This window comes from Nomascus leucogenys, chromosome 11 (assembly GCF_006542625.1).
Source record: "Nomascus leucogenys isolate Asia chromosome 11, Asia_NLE_v1, whole genome shotgun sequence".
Classification (NCBI taxonomy): domain Eukaryota; kingdom Metazoa; phylum Chordata; class Mammalia; order Primates; family Hylobatidae; genus Nomascus; species Nomascus leucogenys.
This window is the reverse complement of record NC_044391.1, coordinates 43,230,248-43,246,345: the sequence shown is the minus strand read 5'-3', so window position 1 is coordinate 43,246,345 and position 16,098 is coordinate 43,230,248. Positions and strand designations below refer to the sequence as shown.

At 40.0% G+C, this 16,098-nt stretch overlaps 1 protein-coding gene across 1 annotated transcript in view; it reads right to left on the bottom strand.

Annotated features, from left to right (window-relative positions):
• The window catches only part of DNAH11 (dynein axonemal heavy chain 11), a 363,940-nt gene that overhangs the window by 157,193 nt on the left and 190,649 nt on the right, over window positions 1–16,098 (bottom strand). The window contains exons 46-51 of the mRNA XM_030822211.1: window positions 10,063–10,267; window positions 7,039–7,204; window positions 6,225–6,327; window positions 3,732–3,971; window positions 1,296–1,457; window positions 834–1,027 (exon numbers count right to left, since the gene is read on the bottom strand). Coding sequence (XP_030678071.1) covers window positions 834–1,027; window positions 1,296–1,457; window positions 3,732–3,971; window positions 6,225–6,327; window positions 7,039–7,204; window positions 10,063–10,267 — 1,070 coding nt within the window. The remainder of the gene's footprint in view (window positions 1–833; window positions 1,028–1,295; window positions 1,458–3,731; window positions 3,972–6,224; window positions 6,328–7,038; window positions 7,205–10,062; window positions 10,268–16,098) is intronic.

Genomic DNA, 16,098 nt, shown 5'->3' with positions numbered 1-16,098 from the left:
GTTCTTCCTCCAGATCTTTCCATGCTTAGCACCTACTTATCATTCAGGTCTCACTTTAAATGTCACCTCTTCACAGGGATGCCCAGTCCCTCTTTGGAAATTCACTTATTGTATTTCTCACAGAATCAACCTATTTTCCTTCCTGGCATGACACACCACTTTCTGATATTTTTCTTGCTTATTCTCTTGCTTAGTTGTTCATGTCCTTATAAATGTCCATCTTCGTCGCTAACATGTAAGCTCAACTAGAGGGGACTGGATTGTGTTCACTGCTGCTGTATCTCAGCACCTAGAACAACGTCCGACAGGAGGGGCTGCAGCTGGTTGCACAGTCTGTGCACTACACGAGGTACCAGGTCTAGGAGGTGAGCGAGAACCTTGTCAGCCATGCTCTATCCAAGGACAGGTGCCTTTTTCTAATTTTCTGCCAAGAAAGCATGAGACCTCCCCCATTTTAAAGAATTTGCACAAAGTTGCTGAAAGGCTGGCAATGTTCCTATCTGGCACTCAACAAAACCTGCTTAATCAATGAAAATTAGTCCTTTGTCCCTTATGAACTATGTGACTTTGAACAAGTAATTTATGTTTCCACTTTCTTAACATTCAAGTAAAATAATGGATATGATGGCATCTCAGAAAACAGTGTGCCTATGTAAGACATTATTAAGATTGTGACATTAAAGAGCAACCCTTTTATATTTTAAAATTATATGTCAAACAGCAGATAAGAACTGATGGTTCAGAGTGCTTAGTATGGTCTACTGAAAAATGACAGTTGTGGATATCCAGCCATTCTTCCTCTTGTGAAAAAGCATCGTGACTAGTTAACTCACACATGTTGCATGGCATCTTCAAACAAAACGAGGTGCATGGCAGCATTTAGTTCATTGTAGTTGTCTAAGGTTTCTGTAAGAATTGTCTTCAGCACTTCCCAGTCCTTCACTGGCATGTACTGTGGGTCCTTCCCTCTGTTAGCAAAGTGGCAATAAATGAGGGGCTGTTGAAGCAGCATGTGACTATCTATACCCTGCAGGATGAGAAAGAGAAAAATATGGCATGTCAACCATCCAGAGGTCCCGCTGCAGGCAGCATGGCCTAGCAAGGGAAAAGCTTGCAGACCCACGCATGGGTAGGTGGGTGGAATGTTCCCAAGCATAGACCAAGTGTATTCTGGAGTCACAGCCATTGCAAAAAGGTAAGCCCTTGTGCAATTCTCTCATATCCTCATCTAACTTTAGTCCCAATACCCGGTTGGTGTTGGAGTAAGTAGTGACCTCTGACATTAATACACTTACTTCAAAATATTTATAAGCAGTTTCCAGCATTTTTTTCTGAAACAAATCAAAATCTTTCTTGTCTATCAGTTTGTCTCCATAAACACAGGCAGATTCATGAAGCCACAGATGTATTAAGTCAAGTGGACCTTTTAAACACTCAGGAGAAGCAAATAAAATCCCCTACAAGGCAAGAATGGGGAAAATACCTTTAATTCAGAGGTTGATGACATGCCAAATAAGTTTAACACTTTTTAAACTAAAATGTGAACTTAGCAAATGGTTATAAGAAATATCATCAATAGTAATGTGCGTGTTTGTGTATAAAAGTAGGTTTACTCTTTGATAAGTGCAATATTTAAAAATTTTAGTATGCTTATAACCATTTGTAGGTATGCAAGTAAGACCATTTCAAGCGCCAGCACGGGCACTAAATATCACATCAGAGTACTTGAGCCTATTAAGCCTTACAATGGACTAAGTTTACAAAGCCAGAGTACAAACAGCTAACATGAAAGTCACAGCATCATATTTTTTTTTTACTGTAAAATCACTTGATATCCGTCTAATCTTTTCACAGATGAAGAATACAAGACCAAAAGTAAAGTACCCAGATAAATACTTTATGGGTAGATCTGGGTCTAGCACCAACACATTGTGACTACCGTGCTCACTCATGGTGCTTTCAGTATCTTAGATTCACACCCACTCACTCCTCATGGAGAGAGGCAGCTTACTCTGGATGCACAGGAGAACAGTAAGGGAGTTGTGGAGAATTGAGCTGCAAAAGGCTAAAAAACTATTTGGTAGTGTCAGGTGCAGCTGACAGGCAGGATATGAAGGGTGAGCAGGCAGTCCTCTCGTCCCATTTCACTTATGACCTCTCTTCCCTTTCCTTCTGAGATTAAAATTCTGCTTTTAAACAGCACAGTATTAAGCAATCTTTCTGGCAGGAGCTAGATACACAGACATGAAAAGAATTGCTCCGTGTTCATAAGAAGCTACTGTCTAATGCTGTGTTATGGTTTTGAGGCAGTTGTGGAGTGATATGGAAAAGACGGTTATAAAAATATAAAGAAGCCCTATGGAGTTTTCATATTTCATCAATATACCACCTCTCTCACAAAAGAAATTTCAGCCAGCCATTTTTACTGCACAGGGTAGACCACATTTGTTGGATTTAAAAAAAATACTTCCAGACTTTCAATTTCCTCTTCAGAATTTCCTAAGTCAAATACATAAACACTGTCCTTTTACAAGGTAAGCAAGGTAATTTTCAATATTAAACCAAAATGATCCAACAATTTAAAAGTTACTATTTCTCTTAATATATGTTTAAAATCACCCATAAATGCCTTATGCAAACACATGATCAATTATCCTTCTTACTTGGCACTCAAAACAGTAAGCACTCACTCACTCAATCTAAAGAGCCCAGACATTTACCTTTGCTTCCACTTCCAAGTCACCATATGCCATGGCCTGAAAGGCCCCTACAATTCATGTCTTGAAACTTAATTGCCAATGTGACAATATTAAGAGGTGGGGCCTTTAGGAGGTGACTAAGTCATGGGGCAACGTGATCTTATGAAAGGGGTGCTGGACATGTGCCCCATTTGCTGTGTCCTTTCCGCCCTGTGAGGATGCAACACTTAAGGCACCATTTTGGAAGCAGAGACCAGGCCCTCACCAGACACTGAATCTGCCAGTGCCTTAATCATGGACTTCCCAGCCTCCAGAACTGTTAGAAATAAAATTCTATTATTTATGAATTACCCAATCTCAGGTATTTTGTCACAGAAGTGCAGACAAAGACATCATATGACCTGAGGAGAAGCACCGTTCTCATTGATGAAATGGGAATAATAAACCTGCCATACTTACTTCCTGAGAAGTTTATGAGTAAAGTTAAAGAATACATATAAAAGTATATAGCATAGTTTTAAGCTGTTTATAAAGGAACACCATTAACAGTATGGTAATGGTTTGGATGTGTGCCCCCTCCAAATCTCAGGTTGAAATGTGATTCCCAGTGTTGGAGGTGGGGCCTGGTGGGAGGTGATTGGATCATGGGGGCAGATACTTCATGAATGGTTAGCACCATCCCCTCTGTAATAAGTGAATTCTCATTCAGTTAGTTCATGCAAGAGCTGGTTGTTTAAAAGTTTGGGGACCTGCCCCCACTCACTCTCTTGCTCCTGCTCTTGCCATGCAAAATGTGAAATGCTGGCTCCCCATCACCTTCTACCATGATTGTCAACTCCTGAGGCCCTCACCAGAAGCAGATGCTGGGGCCATGCTAGTACAACCTGCAGAACCATAAGCCAATTAAACCTCTTTTCTTTATAAATTACCTAGCCTCAGGTGTTTCTCTATAGTGACACAAAAAATGGGCTACTACATAGTATTATAATTATTTCTCTACTCAAGAGGCATAACATAGAGCAGTCAAGGTACCTGGAAGACGTTTGATAAATCTCTCAGATTAAAGATGTAGTGGAATTTAATAGCCGTGGGTAAAAAGTTACACATCATTGTCTGATGGAATGCTATTGTTGCCTGGATCAAAGTGGGGCCACTCCTGAGAATTGATGGAGCAAATGCTTGCTGTTGGAAATGGAAGCTAAAGATCTGGCCATAGATGGTGTTTAGTGCATCCAAAGATGGAAAATTGAATGCAAACACTGTGAAATGTCTCTGCAAAGAAAAGCAAATATAAGAGTGTAAGGATTACGATTGTACCAGAAAATTGCAAAGACCTGATTTTTTCACTCCTCCCTGTATCCAGGCCCATTACCATGTAGCTTTTTAGTGCTCCACTCTGACTCTGGGGTTGGCCATGTGATTTACTTAAGCCAACAGAATGAGGTGGAAGTGACAGTGTGCCAGTCGTTGTCAGAGGTGTATATTTCTACTTACTTTGTTAAGCCTCTGACTTTGCCATAAACTCTGCAGGCCCTAAAGTATGAGAGACACATAAAGCAGGGCCATGTTGTCACAGTCACTCCAGCCAAAGCCACATCAAATTAACTGACAGTTTATCCCCAACATGCACAGATGAGCCCAGGCAAGATCAGCAGTCACTGAGCTCAGTCTCAGCTGAGTCCAGACGCGTAAGCAACCACTGTATGCTACGGAATGTATGTTGGTGGTAGCTGTTGCTGTTGTCATGATTAAAAAGCTTATATGCATAACACAAAACCTGCACACAAATGTTTATAGCAGCTTCTTTAATAATTGTCAAAAGTGAAAGCAACCAAGGTGTCCTTCAGTAGATGAACGGGTAAACAAGCTGTGTTGCAGTCATACAGTGACTACTATTCAGCAATAAAAAGAGATGCACTATCAAGCCATGGAAAGACATGGAGAAATCTTAAATGCATAGATAAGCTATGTGGGGAAAAAAAGCCTATTTGGAAAGACTACATACCTTATGATTCTCACTATATGAAATTCTGGAAAAGGCAAAATTTATAGAAATAGAGAAAATATCAGCGCTTAAGGGATTAATATCCAGAATACATTGAGGACTCCTAAAACTCAATGACAACAAATTAACCCAATTTAAACATGAACACAAGACTTGAATAGACATTTCTCCAAAGAAGATACAAAAATGAACAATAGGCACATAAAAACATCACTGTTCATTGGGAAAATGCAAATCGTAACTATGAGATACTGCCTCACACTCATTAGCATGATTACTGTCAAAAAACAAAACAAAACAGCAAATAAACGTGTGTGAGGATGTAGAGAAACTGAGACCCTGATGCACTGTTGGTAGGGAATAAAATAAGGTATAGTTGTCACGGAAAACAGTATGATGATTCCTCTAAAAATTAAAAGTAGAATTCTGATATGATTCAGCAATTGTATTGCTGGGTGTACACCCCAAAGAATTAAAAGCAGGGTCTTGAAGATGTATTTGTTCACCCATGTTCACAGCAGCATTATTTACATTAGCTAAAGTGTGGAAGCAACCCAAGTGTCCATCAACAAATGAAAAACTATGGAAAATGTGGTAAATACATGTACTAGAATATGACTCAGTCTTAAATAGGAAAGAAATTCTGCAATATGCCATAACTGGATGAACCCTAGACATTACGGTAAATGAAATAAGCCAGCCACAAAAAGACAAATACTGGATAATTCCACTTATATGAGGTACTTAAAATAGTCAAAATCATAGACACAGAAAGTAGAATGGTGGTTGCCAGGGGAAAGTGCGGAGGAGAAAAAGGGGAGCTCAGCGGGTAGAGTTTCAGTTTCACAAGATGAAAAGAGTTATGGAGATGGGTGGTGATCTTGATTGCCCAACATTATGTATGTAGTTAATATTATTGAACTGTACACTTGAAATGGTTAATGTGGTAAATTTTTTGTAACACGTATTTTACAACAATAATAATAGTAAAGAAAAGACAAAAGATCAATTGTTACCAGGGACTCAGAGGGAAAAGACAGAGGAATGAATTGGTAGAGTACAGAGATTTTGGCGCAGTGACACTATTCTATATGATACTGTTAACAGTTGATACTTGTCATTATACGTCTGTCAAAACCCCTGGAATGTATAATACAAAGAAGGAATCCCAATGTAAATTCTGAACTTTAGTTAACAATAATGTGTCAATATTGGCTGATCATTGTAACTAATGCAAGATGTTAATAATAGGGTAAAACGAGTGGGGGCATTAAGAGAGTACATAGGAATTATTTGTACCGCCAGCTGATTTTGCTATAAACTTTGATATAAAAAATAAAGTCTACTAATTAAAACAAAAAGGCTTATTAGAACCCCTGTCTATTGTTAGTGGGAATAAAATATGGTACAGCTGCCATGAGAAACGTGCTTAACAAGATGTCCCATAGGAATCCTAATCTGTACTCAAAAGCAATACAGTACAGATCTACAGTTTTTGAGAGCAATATTCAACACCCTACCTGTAGCCTGGGATTGATGGTGAAGCTGCCCACCATCGGATTCATGCAGGCGACATACTGGCAGTTGTGGATTTCTTTAAGCATTACCTTCTGTCTATCATACCTGAAAGACAGAAAACAGAACCTTAAATCCAAAAACTGGAGATGACAAAACTGCAAAATCTAACAGTTCATAAAGGGCTTCATCACAGACTATCTCCTTATCTTTATAATCACTCTGTGAGGTTGACCTAGTGAGCTTTATTTGAGAAACATCAAAACTGAAGCTCAAAAAACTGAAGTTGACTTAGCTCATTTGATGCCAAAAATCAAGATCTGGAGCTGTGTCAATGTACTATTACTATTACTGCTTACTGATTCTCATGTTACTCTGTAGAAACTATCTCGTACCCATAGCAAGACTCCATGGATGGGCTGGGGGCTGTCCCTGTAGTTAATTGTCAGGGATTGCAGACTACAGTGCCCAAACGTTTACACCCTGCCAAACAAGATCAAATCTCTCTTAAATAATTTAGTGTGAGTTAATTCTTAAAGAGGACATGATTTCTGGACAGTCTTAACATTTCTGAGATACTTTTCAATCCAATCTTCCAAAGATACACAGGGAAACTATTCCATTTAATATGATGAAAAGAGATACAAAGTAAACCCAAAAGATATTCCTTAGAAGAAACTGGGGATAATTGCACTTGAATCCATCCATAATAATGATTCATAATAATCATTCATCCATAATAATCATTATCCATAATAATTATTCATCCATAATAATTATTAGAGTTTGGGAGACAGTAAACTACGGAGACTTGCTTACCAATGTCCATAATCAATATGCTGCCGGATCAGGGTGTGGGGCTGAACAGTGCCATATAAGTCCACTTCAGGCATGTTCATGTCATCGATAAAATAAATCAATTTTTTATTTCCTCCAGGACCATAGTTATGACCAGCTTTTTTCTCTAGGGGTTTCTCAAGAATTTCTGAAATAAACATATATTTCTGTCCACCAATCAACAGAATGTAAATGTTTGTTTAGTCATTTTTCTCTTGTTCTTACCTTCTTCTGTTGATTTCATCCACCCTATGGTTTCAGGTATCACCTCTTCATAGGTTAAGAGACCTGAGATGTGTCTCTGGCCCCTCCTTTTGTGTCATGCTCTCCTGCCAATCTCCCTCCTGTTGCCAGAAGTCACTCCACCTCTCCTTTTATGGAGACTGCAACATGTGCAGCATGACATCACATTGTCCGTCACAGCTGAAACAACCCAACTGCTGATCTGTGTACTTCCTCCCCTGTACCCATTCATTATGGCCACTGCTAGTCCAGCTATGGCCTGGTCTCTCAGTTCTCTTCTCTGTCATCTCTGCAGAAGAGTCTGGGGACAGGTCAGGAAAGTCTCCCATACCTGGCTTCTTAGGCCGCTGGAGTGCAGAGACACAAGAACAGTGTGTGTAGACGCTATCCACAATGTAGTCACTATCCGTGAATACATAAAGTTACATTTCTTCCCGTGTCTATATGACTTTGTGCCTATTTTTTTAAAGTCCTGGGTGAAGAAAATCCAGAACAGTGTGTGTCTCAGATGTAGTATCTAATTACTTGTTGACTCTCCAAACAGACTATAAGTATTTTGAGACCAAGGAACTATGTCATATTCATTGCTATACCACTGACAATGGCCACAATAAATACTTTTTTTAAATGAGCAAACAAATCAACGAATGAATGAATAAAGAATCATATAATAAATAAACACCTTTTCCAAGAGGCAGACCCACATTTCCAAACACTTGCTGGGCATTAATTCTTACTAGCCATTACCATCCAACGTTCAGCCGACACTAAATCTGCCTCTTTTCCAACTCAGCTTAACATCATCTCTTCCTCACTCGCAATTCACCTCTTTCCTTTTGCCCCTGTGCTCCTGCTTATGGGGTTAACATGCCCAGTGAGGCAGATGCAAAGCCTCCAGTAATCTCTCTCTCCTGGTCCCGTGTTTGTCCAACCACAGCCTATAAATGGTACTTCATGTCATTTCCATATGTTCCCAACTTGCCACCTCCTTTTCTACAATTCTGGTCCAGGGTCACATTACATATAGCTCTTATACTACTCAAAGGAACTGATCTCCCCATCTCAGATCTCTCTTCTCAAAAGACAGTGCCCACCTTGTCAGTTCCTTGCTTCCCTATCAATGGCTCACCATTTTCCATCAAATGAAATACAGTCCCCTCAGTTTGTATCTCAGCATTCTCTATAGTTGGTGTGATCAACCATCGGTGGTTGCCTGGGATTGTCCCAGTTTTAACACTACAAGTCCCATGTTCCAGAAAACACTTTGGTCTTTTGGCGAACTGGACAGGTGGTCACCCTATCTGCAGTATAACTCCAAATCAGTAGCTTAGCCTTTTCCACACCTTGCACCCAATCACTATGCTTCAGTCATCATATTCAATTCATTGAATGTGTCCCACAATTCTCTGTCTTCCATGCCTTTGCTTAAGCTGGTCCTTCTATCCTAATCTTCTTTGCCCATTTGTCACCCCAGCTCAAATGTTTGAAATCATAATTCTCTTTACAAGTATACTGACAACTATAGCTCTTTCTATTCCTCACACTAATAGGCCATCTCTAAATCGTATTCATGCCTGTATTCCTTTTAGGAATTAGCAAGATGCATTCACATCATAGGTAATTTGTTCAACTACTGAACTGTAGCCTAATCTTCCATTTATAAATCATAGAGTCTTTCTTTCATATCTGCAAATGAAAAACATACCCTACACAATGCTTGAGAAAAAGTAGGTAAATAATGTGTACTTTCCGAATAGATGAATAAAATAATTGGCTCTTTTTGGGGGACAGGTATCTCAATACATTGCCCAGACTGGACTCAAACTCCTGGGCTCAAGCAATCCTCCCACCTCAGCCTCCTGAGTAGCTGGGATTACCAGCATGTACCACCACACCTGGCTTGAGTTGGCTTTCTAAGGGTTCCATTCATAAAGACAAGACCAAGTGATTAACAAAAAAGATGACAGAAAAATCACTATTGACTGTTAATGATGTCAATAAGTAAGAAAATTTATTATTAGTCTCCACTGATATAGCTAAGAAAACAACATATATCCACATGTAAACAGATACCCCAGGAACCCACATTCAAGGCAACTCAACAGTTTTAATAAACAACTGGACATCAGAGAGTCTGGATGCCCCCCAACAGAGCCCCCTTTCCCTGCGGGAGATTGACTGGCCTTCCAACATCAGCTCTTACTGTGATTTCCTCTCTATGTCTCATGTCTCTTTTGCTCACCCTACCTAACTCTGGGAATGCCTCAAATCTGTGCGGTTCTTTTGATTACATTGATTAGTTATTCAATAGTTCAAAATTAGTTCTAGTGATTTTAAGATTTCATTAATGACTCTTGGCTCTGTCATTTACTCAATACAGTTTTATTGAATTTCTCCTAAATTAATCTTTTACTTGAAAAAGTAACCAGAACATCCCTCCTTGAGTATACCCTTATATTGGTAAGAGTCCACGCAATTAAAGGCAATCAGTGGCTTTGAGGTAACACATTAACATTATTGATGTATATTTTTGCTGTTCTAAAGCATAATCACCCAAATAAAGCCATGAGTGACATAAAAAGCCAAAAGCACAACAATATTTAAACAACGTATATTTAACAAGGATGATAAGTACAAATTCATCTGAGGCCCAAGCAATAACTCTAAATTCTAGGGAAAGGCATTATTAGTCTTTTGGGCTGCATGTCCCCACCTTGATGATTTTTGATCCCTTGTTTCTAGAAAATAAACAGGTGCACTTACTTTGCAGAGCTGCAGATGTTGTGTAGTAGTTGAAAGGTACACGGGATACTATGTAATCCTCAGAGAGACTTGCCAATGTGTCACCTACGAAGACTGTTTTTCCCACTCCTGCATTTCCTACTAGCATTAGAGGTTTTCCTTTCTCAAGCAACAACTCCATGAAATATCTAAGACGAGTTGTCTCTGTGGTGTGAACCAGAACTGTCTGGGAGGAGAAACAGAATGAGACAAAGATCAGAAAGAGGAAGAGCATGTGCGTGAGAGACAGGCATTCCAAAATTTTATACCAAACTCAACATGGTCACTTTAGAATTGAGATCCAAATAATTCATAGTTCAGATTAGCACCCAACGGGAGAGATTCCACCTTATTTTCAATGTTGAATGGTCAGAGTTCAGACATTGTAGCTTGAGGAGAGCAACTGGATAGTGCCAGCAAAGTACCATAAAGTAAACAACTGATTTATCATTTCCAAATTAAGTACTAGCCCCCAAGGCTCCTAATTCCAAAATACCTACTCTCTGCCCAACATTGTGGTAAGCGCAGAAGGGAATATAGCAGACATATAAGAAACTATCTACAACATTTCAGGAGATGAGAAAATGTTCAAAAAATCAAGCCACACACAAATGAAAATTGGGACCAACGCCTTAGCCTGGTTTGTTTGTTTTGAGACGGAGTCTTGCTCTGTTATCCAGGCTGGAGTGCAGTGGCGTGATCATGGCTCACTGCAGCCTCGACTTCCTGAGCTCAGGTTATTCTCCTGCCTCAGCCTCCCTAGTAGCTGGGACTACAGGTGCCCATCACCACGCCCGGCTAATTTTTTTGTATTTTTAGTAGAGACGGGGTTTCACCTTGTTAGCCAGGATGGTCTCGATCTCCTGACCTTGTGATCCACCCACCTCGGGCTCCCAAAGTGCTGAGATTACAGGCTTCAGCCACTGCCCCCAGTTGACTGTGAGTTTTTTTAATGACTATTTTTTTCAGACAGGGTCTCACTCCTACATCCAGGCTGGAGGGCAGTGGCGTGATGATGGCTAACTGCAGCCTTGACTTCCTGAGCTCAGGTTCTCCTCCCACCTCAGCCTCCCAAGTAGCTGAGACTACAGGCATGCACCACCATGCCCAACTGATTATTCTGTATTTTCTGTAGAGATGGGATTTTGCCATGCTGCCCAGACTCGTCTCAAACTCCTGGGCTGAAGTGATCACCTGCCTCAGCCTCCCAAAGGGCTAGGATCACAGGTGTGAGCCACCATGGCTGACTCAACCAAATATTTTATACACAATTCTAGATCATCTTCATGTCTGAACATTTACTCTAGAACTTCATTTTAATTCAGTGATACTCAGGGCTTACTAAAAGACAGACTGTTCTGTGCTGCACTAAATAGTCCTAGGCTACTCTTTAAAAAATATTCGAGCTGCATCTCATATTTTTCCCTTTCTTGCTGCTAGTTGTCATCATTTGCTTTTAAATTTGTCTGCTGGCCCTTTCCACATATTAATACTAATAATTCACCCTTACTTGGAAATAAGTATGTGGCAGGTACCATGCTAAGCACTTTACATATATAATGTCATAAGACACACATAACAAACCTATAAAGAGAGTTGTTATTTTTATTTCAGAGGTCATGAAACTAAAGCTTAAAGAACATAACTGACTTGGTCAAGGTCATAGCTACTAGTAAGTGGCAGTACTTCGATTCAAACCCAAGCCTGTCAGAGCCTGACCTCTCTCTTATCTACACATAGAATGCTCTTCAGAACATGGACTCTGGAGCCAGGATGCCTGGGTGTGAATCCTGCTTTGCTTGTTTTAGTGTGATGAACTCTTGTTAGTTTGCTCAGGATTTCCCAGTTTTAAAATTCAAAGTCCAATGTTCCCGAAACTCCTTTAATTCCAGTCAAACTAGAACTGTTGGTCATCCTATACTTACTACCCGTATAGCTGTGGATATATTTCTTCTCTTTGTGCCTGTTTCTCCGTATGTAAAAAAAAAAAAAAAAAAAAAAAAAAAAAAAAAAGGCTAGTGACAGTCCCTGCCTTAGAAGGTTGCTATAAGGATTGCATTATGTACAGCACTCAGTAAAGGGCCTGACATATAATGGCATAATATTGTGTTTGCTATTATTATTGACTTTCTATGGTTCTCTTCTACTATATTAAGATGCTGTTAATTAAATAATCACATTTGGTACAACTGTGTGGAAAGAAAGAGTACAAACTCGTCATAGGTTCTCTGTTGAATATAAGATATCATCACTAAGGTGCATCAATCTTGCGATACCAGTTTTCAGGTCTTCAGCAGTCTTGGTTGATTACAGGTTCTCAGCCTTCAACCAACTAGAACATACTCGTAGGTAGCTGAATTCTAGGCAGCTTGAACAAAAAGCAAGATTTCCAACTAGATAAAGTGGATGGAGCAGGCACTTTCGGCTGTTGGGATGCCCATTTCCCTGCTTCTTTTTTTTTGAGATGGAGTCTCGCTTTTGTTGCTCAGGCTGGAGTGCAATGGCACAATCTCAGCTCACTGCAACCTCTGCCTCCCGAGTTCAAGCAATTCTCCTGCCTCAGCCTCCCAAGTAGCTGAGATTACAGGCACTTGCCACCACACCCAGCTAATTTTTTGTATTTTTAGTAGAGAAGAGGTTTCACAATGTTGGCCAGGCTGGTCTCGAATTCCTGGCCTCAGGTGATCCACCCACCTCGGCCTCCCAAAGCGCTGGGATTACAGGCGCGAGTCACTGCATGCGGCCTTCCCTGCTTCTTCTTTGCTGGGAGAGCCCCCACTTTGTCCAAGTCCCCACCCCTCCCCCACACAGCCATGTGCTCCACGGGAAGCTCTGCCTGGTTCCTGCAGGATGTGAGGACGCATCAAAGCCCATCATGGCGGCCCCACCGCCCAGGCCTGAGACTGGGTTAGAGGTGGCACATGGCCCAGTCTGCAGAATTAGATGCAGGAGGCAGTCAGCTCCAGGCTTCTGACAAAGGTTTCCTCACTCTTAACAAAAAGATATGAGAAAGTCCCTGCCTCCTTTGAAGTTGTCTTCTGGAACCACTAGCGACATCTTGAGACCAAAGGGATGGCTGTCTTAAATTGAAGTCAACGTTAAGAGCAGTACAGAAAGATGGTTTGATCAGAATCCTTGGTGATTCCGCCAGGTCACAGAATTAATCTGCATTGTGGTTATTTGACTTCTGAATTATTTGTTTGTGAAATAATAAATTTCCTCATTGTTAGGGGTTGAATTGTCTCCTCCTCAAATTTCTGTGTTGAAGTCCTCATCTGCAGTACCTCAGAATGTGATGTTATTTGGGAATGGGGTGCTGCAGATGTAATGAGATAGGATGAAGTCACACCGGAGTAATATTACAGGCTGATAATGTTGTGTCCCCCCAACATTCATGTCATGAAGCCCTAACCCCAGTATTTCAGAATGGGACTGTATTTGGAAACAGGGGCTTTAAAGGGGTGATTAAGTTAAAATGAAGCCATTAGACTGAGCCCTAATCCAATCTGACAGGTGTCCTTATAAGAAAATTTGAACCCACAGGGGAGATATCAGGGATACATATACACAGAGAAAAGCCATGTGAGGATGCAGAGAGAAAGTGGCTAGGAGGAGTGAGGCCTCAGGAGAAGCCAAACTTGCTGACACCTTGAGCTTGGACCGCTAGCCTCCAGAGCTGTGAAAAAAGAAACTTCTGTGGTTGAAGTTGCCCAGTCTGTGGCATTTTGTTATGGCAGCCCTAGCAAACTAATACAGTTGTCCTCCTTTAACCTTGGCGAGGTATGTTCCAAGGCTCCCAGGGAATGCCTGAAACCACAGATGGTACAGAACCCCATATATACTGTTTTTTCCTATACCTATATACCTGTGATAAAGTTTAATTTATAAATTAGGTACGCTAAGAGATTAACAATAGTAAAATAGAACAATTCTGTCAGCAGCACTACTCTTGCACTTTGGGGTCATTATTATGTAAAATAAGGGTTACTTGAACACAAGCACTGCAATACACAACAATCGACCTGGTCACCGAGACAGCTGGATGAAGGGATGGTTACCATCCTGGGTGGGATAAAGTGGGGCAGCACGAGATTTCATTCTGCTACTCAGATCAGTGTGCAATTTAACTTATCAATTGCTTATATTTGGAATATTCCATTGAGTATTTTTGGACCACTGTTGACCACACGTAACCAAAACCTCAGAAAGCAAAGCCATGGATAAGTGAGGGACTACTGTACAGTTTTGCTTGTTTGTTTGAACTTTTATTTGTAAATGTATGCAACCAGTTTCAGAATATAGAGATTATTTTGTAGTTTGCTTTCTTCAATCAACATTATACTTTTGAGATATGCTGATACTGGTGTATCTAGGTCTAGGTAATTTTTCTTACTGCTATGTAGATTTCCGTTCTACTAATATATTACAAGTTAGTTTTTCAATTTTCCTTTTTTTGGTTGTTGTCAGGAACAACATGGCCATGATCATCTTTCTATGTGCAGTTGGGTTTCTCTAGGTTACAACTATAATTAAATTTTTTGGATCACAGAGCTAAAATATGCTTTATTTTTTAAAAAAGTTAATTTTTAATTGACAAAATTATATATATTTATTGTGTATAACCTGATGTTTTGAAATATTTATATATTGTAAAATGGCTAAATCCAGCAAATTAATATATGCTTACAATTCACATAGTTTTTTTTTTTTTTTTTTTCGAGACAGTTTCACTCTTGTTGCCCAGGCTGGGTCCAATGGTGCAATCTCGGCTCTCTGCAACCTCTGCCTCCCAGGTTTAAGAAATTCTCCTGCCTCAGCCTCCCGAGTAGCTGGGATTATAGGTGCACACCACCACAAGCAGCTATTTTTTGTATTTTTAGTAGAGACGGGGTTTTGCCATGTTGGCCAGGTTGGTCTCGAACTCCTGACCTCAGGTGATCAACCTGCCTTGGCCTCCCAAAGTGCTGGGATTACAGGTGTGAGCCACTGCACCCAGCCCCATGTGCTTATTTTTTATGGGAAGAATACTTACAATTTTTTCTCTTAATGGTTTTTAAAAAATACTACACATTGTTATTAACTATAGTCACCATGTACAATAGATCTCTTGAACTTATTTCTCCTAACTGAAATTTTGTATCCTTTGACCAACATCTCTCCAACCTCCTAACTCCAGCCCCTGGTAGCCACCATTCCACTCTCCGCTTTTATGAGTTCAACTTTTAAAATTTCACAAGTGAAATCATGCAGTATTTGTCTTTCTGTGTCTGATTTATTTCACTTAATGTCCTCCAGGTTCATCCAAGTTGTTGCAAAGGACAGGATTTCCTTCTTTTTAAAGGCTGAAAGGTACAAGTTGAATATCCCTTATGTGAAATGTTTGTGATCACAAGTATTTTGGATTTTAGTTTTTGGGGGTTTTGGGACATTTGCATTATACTTACTGGTTGAGCATTCTTAATCTGAAATGAAACTATTCCAGTTAACATTTCCTTCGAGCATCATACCAGCCCTCCAAGTTTTTAATTTTGGAGCATTTTAGATTTCTGAATTAGAGATGCTCAACCTGTATGTCATTGTGTGTATGAACCTCATTTTCTTTGTCTGTTCATCCATTGATGGACACTTAGGTTAACTCCATATCTTGGCTATTGTGACTAGTGCTGCAGTAAACATGCGAGTGCAGATATCTCTTTGACACACTAATTTTGTTTCCTTAGGATATATACCCAGAAGTGGGATTGCTAGATCATACGGTAGCTCAATTTTTGAGGAACCTCCATACTGTTTTCCATAATGGCTGTACTAATTGATATTTTCATCAACAGTGTGCAAAGGTTCCATTTTCTCATTTTTCTTGACAACAGTTGTTATCTTTCATCTTTTTGATAACAGACATTCTAACAGCTGTGAGGTGGTATCTCATGGTTAATACAGATTTTGATTGTGAGAAGTGGGCTGCTACGATAACAGATACCTAAAAAAGTGGAAGTGACTTTGGAACAGGATAAGACGACA